This window comes from Crocodylus siamensis, chromosome 4 (genome assembly GCF_052110815.1).
Source record: "Crocodylus siamensis isolate JL-2025a chromosome 4, ASM5211081v1, whole genome shotgun sequence".
Taxonomy (NCBI): Eukaryota; Metazoa; Chordata; order Crocodylia; family Crocodylidae; genus Crocodylus; species Crocodylus siamensis.
Window position 1 is genome coordinate 145,321,559 of NC_143398.1, and position 15,707 is coordinate 145,337,265.

General features: G+C 44.3%; 1 protein-coding gene across 1 annotated transcript in view; it reads right to left on the minus strand.

Annotated features, from left to right (window-relative positions):
• Window positions 1-9,795: 9,795 nt before the first annotated feature.
• LOC149866701 (antigen WC1.1-like) overlaps window positions 9,796-15,707 on the minus strand; it is a 64,052-nt gene continuing 58,140 nt past the window's right edge. The window contains exon 16 of the mRNA XM_090044020.1: window positions 9,796-10,022. Within this exon, the coding sequence (XP_089900146.1) occupies window positions 9,898-10,022 (125 nt within the window). The 3' untranslated portion in view covers window positions 9,796-9,897. The remainder of the gene's footprint in view (window positions 10,023-15,707) is intronic.

Sequence of the window (15,707 nt, forward strand, 5' to 3'; positions counted from 1 at the left end):
GATTTCCTTATTGTTCTGGATGCCTAAGATGAGAGCATGAAGCTGTGATGTAAGCTTCTCTTCCTCCTGCTTGAAGATTTCTGTAGGGATTCCATCTCCTCCAAATGCTTTGCCATTCTTTATCTGCTTGATGGCTTTCCTCACTCCATCAAGGGTTGGAAGGATTCCTAGATAATCTCTTGGTGGGTGTTGTGGGATGGAGTTGGGAACAGTCTCATCAACAGCAGAATCTTGATTGAGAAGGTCTTCAAAATGCTCCTTCCAGCAGGCATTGATGACTCCTCTCTTCTTGGCCAAGTCTTTCTATCCTTAGGTCTCAACAGGGTTTGTCCCTGAGTGCTCAGATGGTAGATGGACTTGGTAGCACTAAAGAAACGGCACATATCATAGGTATCAGCAAGATTTTGAATTTCCTTAGCCTTGTCTTCCCACCATTTGTTCTTCATATTGGACCTCTGCCTTGACTTGTTGGAGATTCTGATTTCTTTTGCTTGGAGTTGGTGTCATTTTGCCAGGCACAAAAGGACTGGAAATAAGCCTACAGTAAAAGGTATTCATTATTTGTTAGTTTTCACCTTTATCAGTGTTATTTGATATCTGTCTGTTAATCTTAGGGTATTTGCATATCTTTGTGCATACATATGTATCTGGCATGGGTTTCTCCCCATGGACAGGACAGGAAGATCATGATACTTTACCCCACAGAATATTCAGATTCATATATTTTAAAGGGAGAAATAATAATTTTGGTCATCTAGGCTGACCTCCTAAATGACACAAGCCCCAGATTTTGCATAATAGTCTTAGCCTGAATGTATCTAGCTTGTATTTACAACCACTGCAACTTTTCAGAATGTCACCATCTGTATTTGTCCTAGTACATTTGCCATTGTGAAGACAAAGCCAAGAGCCACAACAGTGATCACAAAAGGCCCTGATATGGATACACTCACTGTTTTGGCTGTGATAGCCTGTGGAGAGTTTTGCATATGTTGGCATGTCCATATACTGAGTACAGGTCATGTCTGTAAGACATCTGAGGAGATGACAGAGGTTGGACAGGATCTGACCTGAGAATGAAGACGGAGAGGGTTAATGGTCTTGCATTTAGGTTCATGTTCTCTCCCTCTATGATACTGAGGGCGCTTCTACACATGACCCTATAGCAATGTAGTGATGTGCTATGTCGCTGTACAGCATGCTACAGTGATGTAGTGATCACGTGGATCTACATATGATCACTAGTTAGATCACTGTAGCGGCACTCTCCCCAATGCAGCAATGTAGCAGCAAAATCTAACTGTGTGCCATTTGCATGGTGCAGTAACTGCCCGTACTGTGTCATGCTTCAGTACTTCCAAAAGGAAGTACTGAAGCATGGCACCCTAGCAGCAGCACCATACAGCAATGTGTAGACACACCTTGAATGTTTTTTTTTTCTTCCCTGCTTATCTGTCTTCATCTAATTCTTCTCCTCCCACCCCCAACCCCCACCCACCAGCCCCTTCTCTTGCAGGGCCAGATTGTTACCACAGTGGTGGGCACCTTTGCTGCAAACAGATCATGGAGGCTGTTAGAAGAGACTTGGTTGTCTGACACAAGTGACTGTTTTGAGGATCCACATTACTCCCTGTCCTTCCCACAGAGCTGCTTTTCTCTGTACACAAAGGAAGCAGTGGTTGCCTATATGTCATAGTGACTGCCAACCAGACATTGGTGTATTTTACCCCACAGCTATAACAACCTCATGATAAGCAAAGACACTCACACTATTAGCACAAGGGAATTGGCTACACAATAATTTCTTTACACAACTTTACCACATTTTGCTCCCTCTGCCTGTGTCATCTGATCCTCTCCTTGTGCTGATGCAAAGACATATCATATTTCCTCAAGAAGATGACCCTAATTATAAGATGACCACCACCCCCCATAATAAAATTCTTTTGTTTGTTATAAATTTGTTATAATTTTCAAGGAATGAATCTAATTATTAGAGGTCTGCCTTGAACCTGTCCCCCTCCCACTGCTACAGCAGAGAAAAAAAATTGCGGGGGGGGGTCAGCCCTTTTGCTTTCTGCTTCCACTCCAACTATTTTCCCCTGGCAGCCCTTCCTGCTACCCTTACTATTAGACCTGGCCCACCCTGAGCACATGGAAGCAAAGAGCAAATTTGAAAACAATGACCTTGAAAATAAACACAACTGTAGCAATTTGCAAATAGTACCCATACACTTAGTTTATCCAGAATTGATACAGGTTCCCTTTTTTTAAAAACTGTTGCAAGTTTTGAAATTATTGCAATTGCTGCAACAGGTAGTCCATAAACAATTTTGAGCATCACTTTGGCACGTACTGGGCATGTCTACAAGTGCAAATGTTGTTCAGTGGGTTTACTGTAGAGGAAATTACTCTGGAGTAAACCAATCCTGGCCAGACATCTACATATGCAGAGATTCAGGAACAGATTTTCTATTCCTGGCAGCAGTCTTCTCCTGCCCCCTCTGGCCCTTCACCAGAGCTTTAGGCTCCCCCTGGGTGCTAGCACAGAGGCTAGCAAGCAGCATGGGGCCAGGAGACAGCTGTCTCCTAGTATGGGCTGGGACGTTGCTCCCTGCCCCTGGCAGCTGCCTGTTCCTGCGGCAGGCTCCACCACTGGAGCCCAGGCAGGACCAATGCCCCCCTGCCCAGGCAGCTGGGGCCAGGAGGGATTGGAAGAAGCTGAAGGGGAGGGGCAGGTCCCAGCTCCTTGCCCTGATGCACCAGTGGGGCAGCTAGCAGTGAGCTCCTGGTGGGGCGGGGACTCCCTGCCCAGCTGCAGGCTGGCTGCTAGCTGCCCCACCAGTGGATCAGGGCAGGGGGCTGGGACCTGCCCCTCCCCCGCAGATCTTTCCTAGCCATGTGCCTCAATTGCCTGATCATTCAGTTTACTGTTTAACCAATATAGAGGAAGTTAAGCAAATACATTTTTAGACAATATTCACATCCTTAGTTGCCACAGCTGGAGTTAAATGAGGAAGCTGCTCTCCCAGCAGCCAATCGGGATACCCAGACAGTGACCAACTGGAGTCATTTGCTGGGTTTAGGCTGCCAGTCAAAGACCCAGGCATGTGTGGCCCACTAGACAGTTAGCCCAGGTGGGGCTGCCTGTTACAAATGAATGTTATGCTAGGTGCAGAAACAGAGCTGCCAAAAATGCAAGTCAATCAGATCTCACTACAAAGAATCAAGCCTATCCAGAATTGGAGGAAAAGCTTCCTACTAAAAAGAAATCAGAAACTGGATCTGATACTTCCTCAGTCTGAGAAGAAAGCGAAACCTGAAAGACTCAGGGGCTGTGTCTATTTGAGACACTTACTGTGCAGTAGCTCGTTACTACTGTACAGTAGCTTTGCAGGGCACAAACTGTTATGAGACATTATTGCACAGTAATAACAAGCTGCTGCACAGTAGTAATGAGCTAGTGTGCAGTCAGCATCACCACAAAGCCATGTGGAGATGATACTGTGTTGTAATGCCAGTTACTGCATAGTCATTCAGTATTTGGGTATATGAGTACAAAATGACTATGCAGTAACAACTATGCAGTCAGCATCTCATGTAGACGTGCCCAGAGATTTGCTAAAAGAGCTGCAGATATAGGAAATAGGAAACTGAGTGGTACAGGCTCACTCCAAAGTGAAGCACTAGTAACCTTTTGTAGATGGGTGATAATTGATTTTTGAGTTTTCTGATTTTTTGATAGTTTTAGGTAAGAGGAAAGAAGCAGTGATAGAATTCATAATTTAATGATCCCTAACTAAGGAAACAGAGCTGCTAATTGGGAGATACTACTTCAGTTAGGTGGCCAGCTAGTCAGTTAGAGACAGGACTGCAGATGTGCCGTGCCCCATAAATTCAAGTGTGTTGCTTATCTTCTAAACTGTATACTTGTGTTTATTGAACCCAGTGATCACTATATCATGAACCCGCATTTATAGTATCCCTCAGGGGTCAAACCTTTCTTTGGTCTCTACATGCAGGCCATAACATTGGCAAGGTATCACAGGCTCGAAACACAATAACAACATACAGAGTACACATTCCTTTGTCTGTGCTTATGGCAAATTCGCAGTTGTTGAACTGGCCAGGGACTGGGGTGAAGATGAACAGCCTACACATCTTGGAGGCTGTTGTGGTTAGACAGAGGAGATACTCCTCAGAGTTTGCAGCTGCAGTGCACTATCCTTTTGGCTCAGGATCATAGAAGCATAGACAGTTAGGGTTGGAAGGTCATCTAGTCCAACCCCCTGCTCAAAGCAGAATCTTCCCCAACTATATCATCCCAGCCAAAGCTTTGTCTTCCCAGGTGTTTAAAACATCCACAGATGGAGAAACCACAATCCCTCTAGATAACCTGTTCCTGTGCTTTACTAACCTTCTGGTGAGAAAGCTTCTCCTAATATCTAACCTAAACTTCCCTTGCTGCAACTTGAGACTATTGTTCCTTGTTCTGTCATCTACCACCATTGACAACAGTCTAGCTCCATCCTCTTTTGAACCCCCCTTCAGGTAGTTGAAGGCTGCTATTAAATCTCCTCTCAGTCTCCTCTTCTCAGACTAAATAAGCCCAGTTCCCCCAGCCTCTCCTCAGAAGTCATGTGCCTCATCCCCCTAACCATTGTTGTTGCCCTCCACTGGACTTTCTCCAATTTGTCCACATCCTTTCCAAAACTGAAACACAGTACTCCAGATGTGGCCTCACCAGTGTTGAATAGAGGAGAAGAATCACTTCCCTCCATCTGCTGGCAACATTTCTACTAATACCACCCAGTATTCCGCTAGTCTTCTTCGCAACACAGGTACGCTGTTGTCTCATGTTCAGCTTACTGTAATCCCCAAGTCCTTTTCTGCAGAACTGCTGCTTTGCCAGTTGGTCCCCAGCCTGTACCAGAGTGTGGGATTGTTCCATCCTAAGTGCAGGACTCTTCGCTTCTCCTTAATGAACCTCCTGGAATTTGTTTTGATCCCATCCTCCAATTTGTCTAGGTCTCTCTGAATCCTACCTCTACTCTCCAGCATATATGCTACTCCCCTGAGCTTGGTGTCATCTGCAATTTTTTTCCCTAAAGTCTGGATTTATTTTTCTACAAATAGAATTCAGTTTTCAAATAATATTATTTTAAAAGAGGCAATTGCTAAAACACAATAGACAACACCATTACAAAATTAAGATTACTGGATTTGAAGATGAAGCTTTACATTTTTTCCTAGCTGTTACACAGTGAAGAAAACCCTGCAACATTAAAAATTGTTTACCATACTTTTTTCCCCTCCCCAAACTCTCCCAAAACCTGAGACTTTCCTTGCTGAGAAGTCATCATACAGGTTCTGAATTGTTACCTGTCACTTGTGCTCCTACTTCCCCTTCCCCACTTGCTCTGCAGCAACACGTCTTTTATCTAAGCCAAAGATCCCTCTGAAACCCAAAAATACTGTGGGGTCCACTCATCAAGAGGCTACCACTATTAGGACAGTTAGGGCAAAAAATTGGGATGTGCTGAGTTTGAGACACTTAAGGGGATCAGTTTGTATAGGCTGATTGACCCAGTTTGGCTCAGACATACCCTAATGAAGCAAATGCTGGCCCATGAGAGTTTCAGCTGGACACCCACCTGGATTCAGAGGTATTCTGTTCACCTTTGTACTTGCGCCTGACTGCATTTTATTGTTGCCCTGATGAACTGATTCCTGACATATGAGAGTGTCAGCCTGTACGTGCTGATCAACCTGGCTGGGTCAGGAATGTCACATTAATCTGTGTGTGTGTGTGTGTGTGTGTATGTATTTCATTGATTTGGTAACTGGAGGAACCCAACCCCATTGAAACCGAGTCCTGCAAAATAGCTCCCTTGAGGAGTGGGGACTTGCAGAAAGGAGAGATACAGCTCCATATAGAAACACAAGTAAAACAAGCAGCACATTGATAGAATTACAAAGACCCTAGAAAAGTACCCCTAATCAATGAGCACACCCCAAAGTGATGGGCAAATCTAGTAACAAATTGGTGGAGAATGCGGGCAGCACGGGACCCTAATCACATAGTCATTGTTGAGTAGTTGCTGCAGAGTGGGAAACTGAGACATAGACCTGCGATGCAGAACTTTCTCTTGCTTTTTTTTTTCTCTCTCTCTCTTTTCTTTCTTATTAGACCAAGCTTCTTCAGTGAGCTCCCTCTCTCATAGAATATTTGGTAACCTCCTGTATCTTTTAACTTAAGAACTGTGCTGGAATAACTTTAGGACCGTCCCATAAAGAGTTAAGAGTTGTGCTTTAGAAATAAGATTTTAGAGTAATATTGTGTCAGCATGAGATCTGAGTGACTGTGTAAAAAAGGCTTTTTGATAGTGATCAATAGTGTAATAAGGGAAACAGAGATGTCTGGAAAAACCTCTTTAGCTTTTCTCCCGCTTGTCTGAGGCAGGAAAAACCCTGCAGGTTAGAGAGGTGGGTAATGAAGAAGGGGAAATGCCCCTGGGAAAAAAGGGTGCTTCAAGAGGGAGAAATCTCTCTGACCCCATCCACTGTTGTTCTTGAAAAGTTGGGATAAACAGATCATCTCTTTCAGTCACTTCTTTAACCTTCAAATATCATGCTAGGAACATTGCCTGTCAACAAACCACCCAAGTGCCTTAAAATGGTGAGATCCCAGCTCTCGCTCTTATTTCTCTTTCTCCCTCTTTCTCTTTTTCTCTCTAGGCATAGCTTTCTAAACCTGAATTGTATGAGTTAAGCTTGAGCTAGGTTTCCCCAAATACTCAGCGGAAACAGGGTAATATTGTAATTGTTTTTGTTTGTTTTCCCTTGCATGTCTATTACTACTAGTACCATCATACATTTCATATACCTAGCAATGAATAACCTTGATATTCAAACTGGTGATAACCATGTGAATTTTTCCTTCTCTACTTCCCCCTCCCCACTTGCTCTGCAGCAATGCTTCTTTTACCTAAGCCAAAGATCCTTCTGAAGCCCCAAAATACTGTGGGGTCCACTCATCAAGAGGCTACCACTATTAGGACAGTTAGGGCAAAAAAAATCGGGATGTGCTGAGTTTGAGACACTTAAGGGGATCAGTTTGTATAGGCTGATTGACCCAGTTTGGCTCAGACATACCCTAATGAAGCAAATGCTGGCCCATGAGAGTTTCAGCTGGACACCCACCTGGATTCAGAGGTATTCTGTTCACCTGTGTGCTTGTGTCTGACTGCATTTTATTGTTGCCCCAGTGAACTGATCCCTGGCATATGAGGGTGTCAGCTTGTACATGCTGATCAACCCAGCCAGCTCAAGCATGTCACATTAGTGTGTGTGTGTGTGTGTGTGTGTGTGTGTGTGTGTGTGTGTGTAATTGATTTGGTAGATGGAGGAATCCAACCCCATTGAAACTGAGTCCTGCCAATAGCTCCACTGAGGGTGAGGACTTGCAGAAAGGAGACATACAGCTCCATATAGAAAAACAAGTAACACAAGCAGCACATTAATAGAATTACAAAGACCCTAAAATGTACCCCTAATAAATGAGTATGCCCCAAAGCGATGGGCAAATCTGGTAACAGAATAACCCACCTTTTTTTTTATTCTCGACCACCTGAATGGCAGACTCCTTATTTACTAGAAAGAGATTAAATTCCTTGGAAGCCTTAAGTTTATAGAACTAAACCTCTCTAGCTGATATGAGTTAGTATTATCTTATATATTCAATGGAGAAAACTTTCTGATTCAGAGTCTTTTTAGCTCTTTGAATATTTGCCGCATTTGAGACCCCCATAATAAAAGTTTATTCCATAGTTTTTATGAACCAAAACAAGGTCTTTTCCTTGAAGATGTCTCCTCCTCATCATCTTCTTCTTCATCATCAAGATAATCCAGCAGTCCAACTATATATCCATTAGTGGCTGTTACCACTGTAATCAAGTTTGCATTCTTTGATGAAGAGCTATTAGAGTTTGCTGGTGACATCTGAGCTGCTACAGATTTACTGTTTGTACTATTTTCTCCATTAGCTGCACTGGCAGAAATTCACTCCTGGGGCATGTCCCTATGAGTGTGCATGTGCAGTTTGAGGTGCTGTAAACTGCATACTGTACATGTGCACACATTTGCTGTGCTGCTAATTTGTAGCACAGTAGTTTTTTTTGAGACTGGGAGATCCTATTGTCAAAAAAACCCAGTACTGAAAAAAACAGTGTGGAACATGTGGCAGCAATGTGCACTGCCAGAAAGGGAGCCTGGCCACCTAGAGCCACACTCTTGCTTCCAGCCAGGCTCTCAGCAGCTAGCTTGGCACCACTGCTGCCCCAGGAGGCCCCAGGATCCCAGGTACTCCCTTACCCCACCTGGGTCACTTTGCTACATGCCAGAATGCAAGTGCAGGGGTATGCCCGGGGACAAATAGCAGAGGCACAAATATATGCTGCTACTATTTGTCGCAACAGGAAACACACACCCCTGCATGTGCTCCTGGAGTTCATCAAGTTAGCTTGTAGTACAGAAAATCTTCTAGGTCCTCACATATGCTAAATTCCTATATACAGGAATGTCCAAGAAATCCATTCTGTCACCCGCAGCTGGATGGGGTATTGTTCCATCCTGGTCATTGTTACTGCCAGCCTTAACTATGGTGATGGAATTGGCCAGGCAATAAAAAACTGAACCCAGATGAAATAAGCACAATATTGAAATGCACCAGAGCACCTCCTTAGCAAGGGTTCTCCTAGGGCCATCAAATCTGTAGTGAGTAATTACACCAGCTTCCCAGAGAGTATGATGTTGATTCAAGGTGTCAGTGCCTAACTTCAAGTCACGCAATGATTCATTTGTGCCCAGGATATATAAGCTTACCTCATATTCCAGGATTATGTTCATCACATTTTCCCTCATGCACAATGGAGCTGTCTACTACAACAGCATGACTTATTTGGGGAGGAGACAGCTTTCCTGGGGGCAATCCAAGACTGGCATAAATTCCCATAGGAATTCATGGCCACTTACACTCCACTTTCATGTGGCTTGCTTCACCTGCCTTCACTAATTAGAACCCACAACAATTCACTAAACAGCACAACAAATACCCACCATACCCTCCAACATTTGGCATACACATCATTTCATGGGAGAGAGATGGAGAATAAACAGAATCTGATGCAAGACAAAAAGTATTGCTTAACTATGAGTTGTTCAGATACCATTGTGGCTGGGCATGGAATCAAAGAAGAGAAAGAGACTGGCATCACTCCAAGATTTTTAAACTTTCCCCATGTGTGCATGTACCTGTAACTGACAGATCATTTATCCTCCTAGAAATCAAATAAAAATATTGAGTCTGGACTCAGGGTAGGTACACCTCTGCAATTAGAAATATTCTAAGGACAGGTTTTTCACCATTGACACACACCAGATACAACAATCATTCTAAATCCCAAATCTTGTTTAGCACCCTGCTATAGCCCAAAGATGGCACTTTGTTGTTGTTTTCTTTAGTTCATTCTGAAATTCCTTCCCTGATCTTTCTGGGAGGACTGCCCAGTATATCTCAGAGAAAAGTGTAAAAATTGAAACAGACTAGGTTTTAATAAGAAAAATAGTATCTTCACAATGAAGTCAATTTAGGAATAAAAATCAGAAAGTTCCAGGGAAGTCTGATCAATGAGAAACTACAGGAAAAATTAGAGAACTTTTCTCAATAGCATTTATATTACTTATAACTACAAAAGTCAGGCAAAAAGGCTGGCATCTAGGCCATAGGCAGGGATTGTCATTGATGACACAATGCCCAGTGAGCATTTTGAAAAGAAAAAATTTCAATCAGACAACGTCTATGTCTTCCTAGGGTATTTGCTCTAAACTCAGTCATTCTTATGTCAGTGTCACAGGGATGCCATCTTCAACATCATCATAATGCGTATCTCCAGGAGGCAGGGTTGAATCTGCTTTCTCAGCTCCAGAGGCCACTTCACTTCTTAATGAGTACAGACTCCAACCTGAAAATATCAAAGGAACATGACATTGACCACATACCCCACGGTGCACCTATGGGCACTGAACCCAAATGCACTTACAGCCTACAGCAGGGCTTTCCAACCAGCAGCCCACAGACTATATGTGGTTAACATGTAGCCCTTAGGCCCCTATGGCTGCCTCTCCTGCTGCCATGCAGTGGGGGACATCCCAGATGTTTAACAAGCACAAATTGTGGGATTGAGGAGAAGGGGGCTCTGTTCCACTGGTGCAGCCCATGGGGTCAGGCACAATGGTGCCATGTGCCACCAGTGGGGCTTTCCAGGGTACAGCCTGCAGCAGGGGCCATGGGTTCTGCATGCCGCTGGCATAGCCCATGTGGGGGAGATACCAGGGGGTCATCCCCATAGTGTGGGTTTGTGCTGTGTGCAGCCCCCAGCTGCGCCAAAGTAGAACAACCCTGACCTACAGCATGGGCTGCCAGTTCTCTTCCCTCCATTATAGAATTACTGAATCATAGAAATGCAGGCCTGGAAGAGACCCCTAAAGAGGAAGGAACCCCAAGAGATCACCTTGCCCAGCCCCCTGGAGTGAAGTAAGAGCAAATAGACCTAAACTATCAACAGCAGATGTTTGTTTGGCCTGCTCTTAACAATTGTAACAAAGGCAAAACAGTTAGTTATTTTCTATTAAATATGTAGTGGACATAGCATGCTTGGACTTCAATGAGGCTTTTGATAAAAAGTCTCACATGACTCTCTCATAAGCAGATTAGAGAAGTGTGGGCTAGATAAAACTACCCTAAGGTGAATAGACAACTGGCTCAATAGCCATAAGCAAAGAGTAATTATAAATGGATCAATGTCAGAATGGCGGTAGGTTTTGAGTTGCATTCCACAATGTCAGAACTCAGGCAGGCAAGGCAGGCAGACAAGGCCTCAGCTGGCCCTGATCCCTCTGGGGGAGGAGGAATGGGGACACTGGCTACTAGCTGCTGGAGTGTCCCCCAACTGGTACCTTTGAACTGCCTGAGTACAGCTATTTCATATAAGCGACAGCCTTGCAGTGCTCTGTGGGGTTTCAATAAGAGATATTTCCTGTCCTAGCTTCTGTGCACCTGATTCTGTGCTTCTAGTCTCCTAGTCCTGGTCCCGAATTCCTGGCTTTTCTTGAACCCTTTGCTTAACTCCCAGTGTCTATCTCCTGCCTGCACCTCTGCCTACTATCCTATGCCTAGATCAGGCACTGCACTCCCGGCTCATGACCCCCAGCTCTGGATTTCCCAGGCTTGTGCCCTTACTTCTGAACTCTGACCTCCCTTCACCCCCATGTCTGAGTCATTCCTGCAACTGAGTGAGGGCCTCCAAATGACAGCATCTGCTTCAGAGCAGTTGGTACTTCACATGATGGGCCCTCACCACTGGCTTTTCCTTACGGGATTTGATGGCTGCCTGCAGAGCTTTGTAGACAGAACTGGGTGCATTGCAGGGTCAAAGCACTGCAGTGCAAACCCAAATAAAGACCCTTTAGCAGGACACAAAAGTCCTGGGGACCCAGACTTACTCAAAATATCCCTTTATCAACAACCACTCGGACCTACCATGAGCCTGCGGTTCTTCTGCCTGACAACTTTGGTGGCAGCCCTGGGGAGTTTTGTGGGGAGGGGATAGTCAACCAATGTCTCTTGTCCTCATAATGCCCCTAGACCTGCCCCTCTGATAAGGTAAAGGTGGGCCTGATAATCAGTCTTCTTTCTAGAAAGGCCCTGAGATAAGCAAGTCCATTGCTGAAGATGGGGCAGTCTCTTTTGTACAATACAGATGGGTTTCTCCAGGCCACGGCACCGATGTTTAATCACTTTTGGACGAGCCCACCAGAGATAACCCTGCAAGACCTGAGACAGAGCCAGTAGATCATTATCGACAAGATAGCTTTTTTTCCAGCTAAAGATCCCAGCTGGAATGTAGCTGCCTCTTTTCTTGGACCTCCAAAAGCTGAACCCCATCTATTCCTGGATCACCAGAAGCCCACTCCAGCCCCAACTCCAGTTCCAGCTGCACGTCAGATCCCAGAGTTTGCTCCCAATCCAGTTCTAGTTCTATGCTGATCCCCAACCCTACAAAATCTGTTCCATCTCTGGCTCTAGCTCAGATCTTGACAAGATCTCCTCTAAGCTCTAGGCCCACGCTCCTAATTCTGTCCTTCTAGCTCCCTAGTCCTGCTCCCAGATTTGTGTATCTTTATTCCCTAGTCCTAGCTCTTGCTGCATTGCTTCTGCCTCCATCACTTCTCTAGCTCCTACTCTCTAGTGCCTGCCTACATCCATGCCTAGACCTTAGAGTCTGGACTCTTGGCTTGTGACCCCTGGCTCTTGGATTTCCTAGGCTTGTGCCCTCCCTGAACCCTGACACCCCACATCAAGATCTTGCTTGTGACACACAGGTGTCTGTCCTGGGACCAGTGCTCTTAAACATTTAATTATTTATTTGGCTGCCAAAATAAAGTTTCCTGAGCAATTTGAAGATGATGTGAAACTAGGAAAAACTGCAAACATGTTGGAGGATAGGAGTAGAATTCAAAAAAGATCTTGATAGATAGGAAGGAAGGGGTAGTGACAGCAGGATGAAGTTCAGTGGAGACAAATGCATGCTGGTATACCTAAGCAAGAGTAATCAAAAGCACAAATACAGAATGGGAAATAATTGGTTAGAAGGCAGCATTGCCAAGAGGGATCTTGGGGGTTTTTGGATCATAGACTCAATATGAATCAGCAATGTGATACAGTTGGAGAAAAAATCAAATGCAATTATGGGCTGAAGAAGTTAGAAAAACCTAACCTAGAGTACTATGTTCACTACTGGATTTCATATTTTAAGAAGGATGTGGAGAAGTTAAAGACGGTAAAGAGACAGGAGATGAAAGTAATGAAGGGGTTGGAAGGCAAAGTTTAGAGAACTGAACATGTTTAACTTATAAAAAAGATGATCATGGACCCTCTTGACAGCAGTCTTCAAATATCAGGAAGGCTGCTATACAGAAGAGGGAAAACAACTTTTCTCTCTTGTTGAAGAGGGTAGGATGCAAAGCAATTACTTTCAATTGCAGCAAAGTAGATTTAGATTAAATCTGAGGAGAAACTCCCTTACTGGTAGAATAGTAAGGTCGTGGAACAGACTGCCTAGGGAAGATATGGAATATCCTTCGCTGGAAGTCTTTAAGAAGAGTTTAATTTAGATAAGCATCTGGCAGGGGTAATTTAGAAGTAGCGAGCTGAACCAGATGACCCTTGAGATCCCTTCCAACTTCATGATTTTACCATTCAATATTCAATGCTTCAGAGAAAGGCAAAGCAAAAGAAAAAGAAAAAAATCTTCCTGATTCCTCTAGACAAACAGCAGAAAACCTGAAGCATAGGGCTATAGAATATAAAGCAGTGCATCAATTATTGGTAGCACATTAAAATCCCAGCATAAGAAGGGTAAATAAGAGAAGGAAACAAGGAAAGGGATCTCACAACTATTTTTCCTTAATTGCACACACACAACTTGGAATTCTGTATCATCTAAATTAAAGCACAACCTCAAAGCACAAATCCAGCTTCCCTCTTCCCTCTAAAATGACTTTCTCCAGCTTTACCCTGTTCTCACCCTCAGCAAAACTGAATACTTTCCACAGAATGCAAGCAGCATACTTGATGATCAAATCTTCTCTCAACCCTGTCATGCTGCTACCAAAATACTCAGAGCCTCATATCATGTGTTAATTACTACTCCAAGAATACCTCTATGGTAACCATGCTATCCCTTCAATAAAATTATCACGCCCCACCTTAGAGCAATGTAGGTTCCTTCCCCCAAATGCCTTGCTTGAAAATCTGTTGTGAGCTTCCCTCTGCTGGTTAGAAGCCTTCTTCTAATTTCCCCTCTAAATTTATATATGCACAATTTGTATCATTTGATCTTGTACAATATTACCTTTCATATAAATAGCCCATCATCTTCATCTTCTCTGGAGTGTATTTATATAGAAAAACCATGTAATAACTCCACCTTCATTTTACAAAACTGCCCAAATCAATCTCCTTAATCTCTTTTCATAAAATGAGTTCTACTTGACCTTCAGCACCTTAGTAGCCCTTCTCTGTAGCTGTTCCAGCTTAATCTTTTTTTTTTAACACTGGTGACCAGAACAATACACAGTCTTCTAAATGAGCTCTTACCAATGCTTTGTACAGTGTTAACGAAACTTCACTGTCTCTGGAAGAATGCATCTTAGAATTGTATTAGAATTTAATGCTCATACAGTACTGGTCATCATATGATTAACCAGTACAACCAGTGACTACAATGAAGAAATGTTTATCTGATACCACAAGGTTTTAAATTAGTCCCTAGAGGTATTTTTACATGCGTGCCCAATGCAACACTGGGCATTTTTAATTAGCAGTCCACATTAATTAAAAGCACCTGGCACTGTGTTGGGTAGAAGTGTATAAGCAGTGCAGCCTGCATCGGCGCTGAGGAAATGGTGACAGTACACTTTGAACTAAACCATACTGAATGTGTTTTAGTTCAAAATGCACTGCCCGCCATTTTCTCAGCACTGATGCGCACTGCTCTGCTTATACACCTGCATCTGACGTAGCACCAGGCACATCAATTACATACTCCAGCAGACTTGATCAATCAAGTCTTCTCTGACACGCTGGACTTCCAGCACACCAGAGTAGACTTACATGTGTATAAGCTCCCTAAGTCTGAATTTGTAATTTTATGTCCCTCTTCTGTGTACTCTTCATCCTTCTTTGAGAAGAACTGAACTGCCATAAACAACAGAGAGAGCAACTGTTTCCCTCACCACAGGGGGCAGGCTATGAAGCAATGGGTTTAAAGTAGAGGTGCACTGATACATCACTTCATATCATATTGGCAACAATAAAAAGAAAACTGACATTATTGGCAATCGTCTTCTTTTGGCTGATGTGGCCAATAATGCCACCAATAAATGCTGCATGCATGCAGCCAGGAGTACAGCCCAGCAGCTTGGAGACCAGCATCCAGTCAATAAGTCTTTTGGAGGGAAAGGATGCAAGGGAGGAAAGGTGTGGGCGGGGGGTGTAGACTGAGGCCCCTGTGGTGAGAGAGGAAGTGTGGCTAGGCTGAGCCAGGGGATGCACAGCCTGGGTGAGACAGGGCACAGGATGGAGCCACAGGTCATCCAGAGGGCACGGGGGGGTGGGAGGGAGGGCAGCTCCCAGCCACTGCATGCATCCCCAGGGAGGCATGGGGGGTATATGCCCCCTGGATCTGTGCACAGGTCAAGGGCAGGCTGCCACTGCACACTTGGGGCTGGAGGCTCTGCCAGGCTCTTCCTAGCAGGGCTCATGTCTCCGTCCCATGCCCTGCCCCATCCCAGTTATTCAGCGCCTGTCCCAGCACCAGTCCAGCCCCACTCCCTCCCTCACCATGGGGGTCTCAATCTCTCCCCCTCGCCCCTTCCCCCCCAACAGACTTACCAGCTGGATGCTGCTCTCCAAGCTGCTGGGCTGCATATCAGCAATCACACTGGTATTGGCTGATACGACTGGTTAATAATTGGCCATCAGTATCGGTCCCAAAAAATCTTTATCAGTGCACCCCTAGTTTAAAACTGCAGCAAGGAAGATTTAGATTAAATATCAAGGAAACGGGGGAAGAAATTTTCTTATT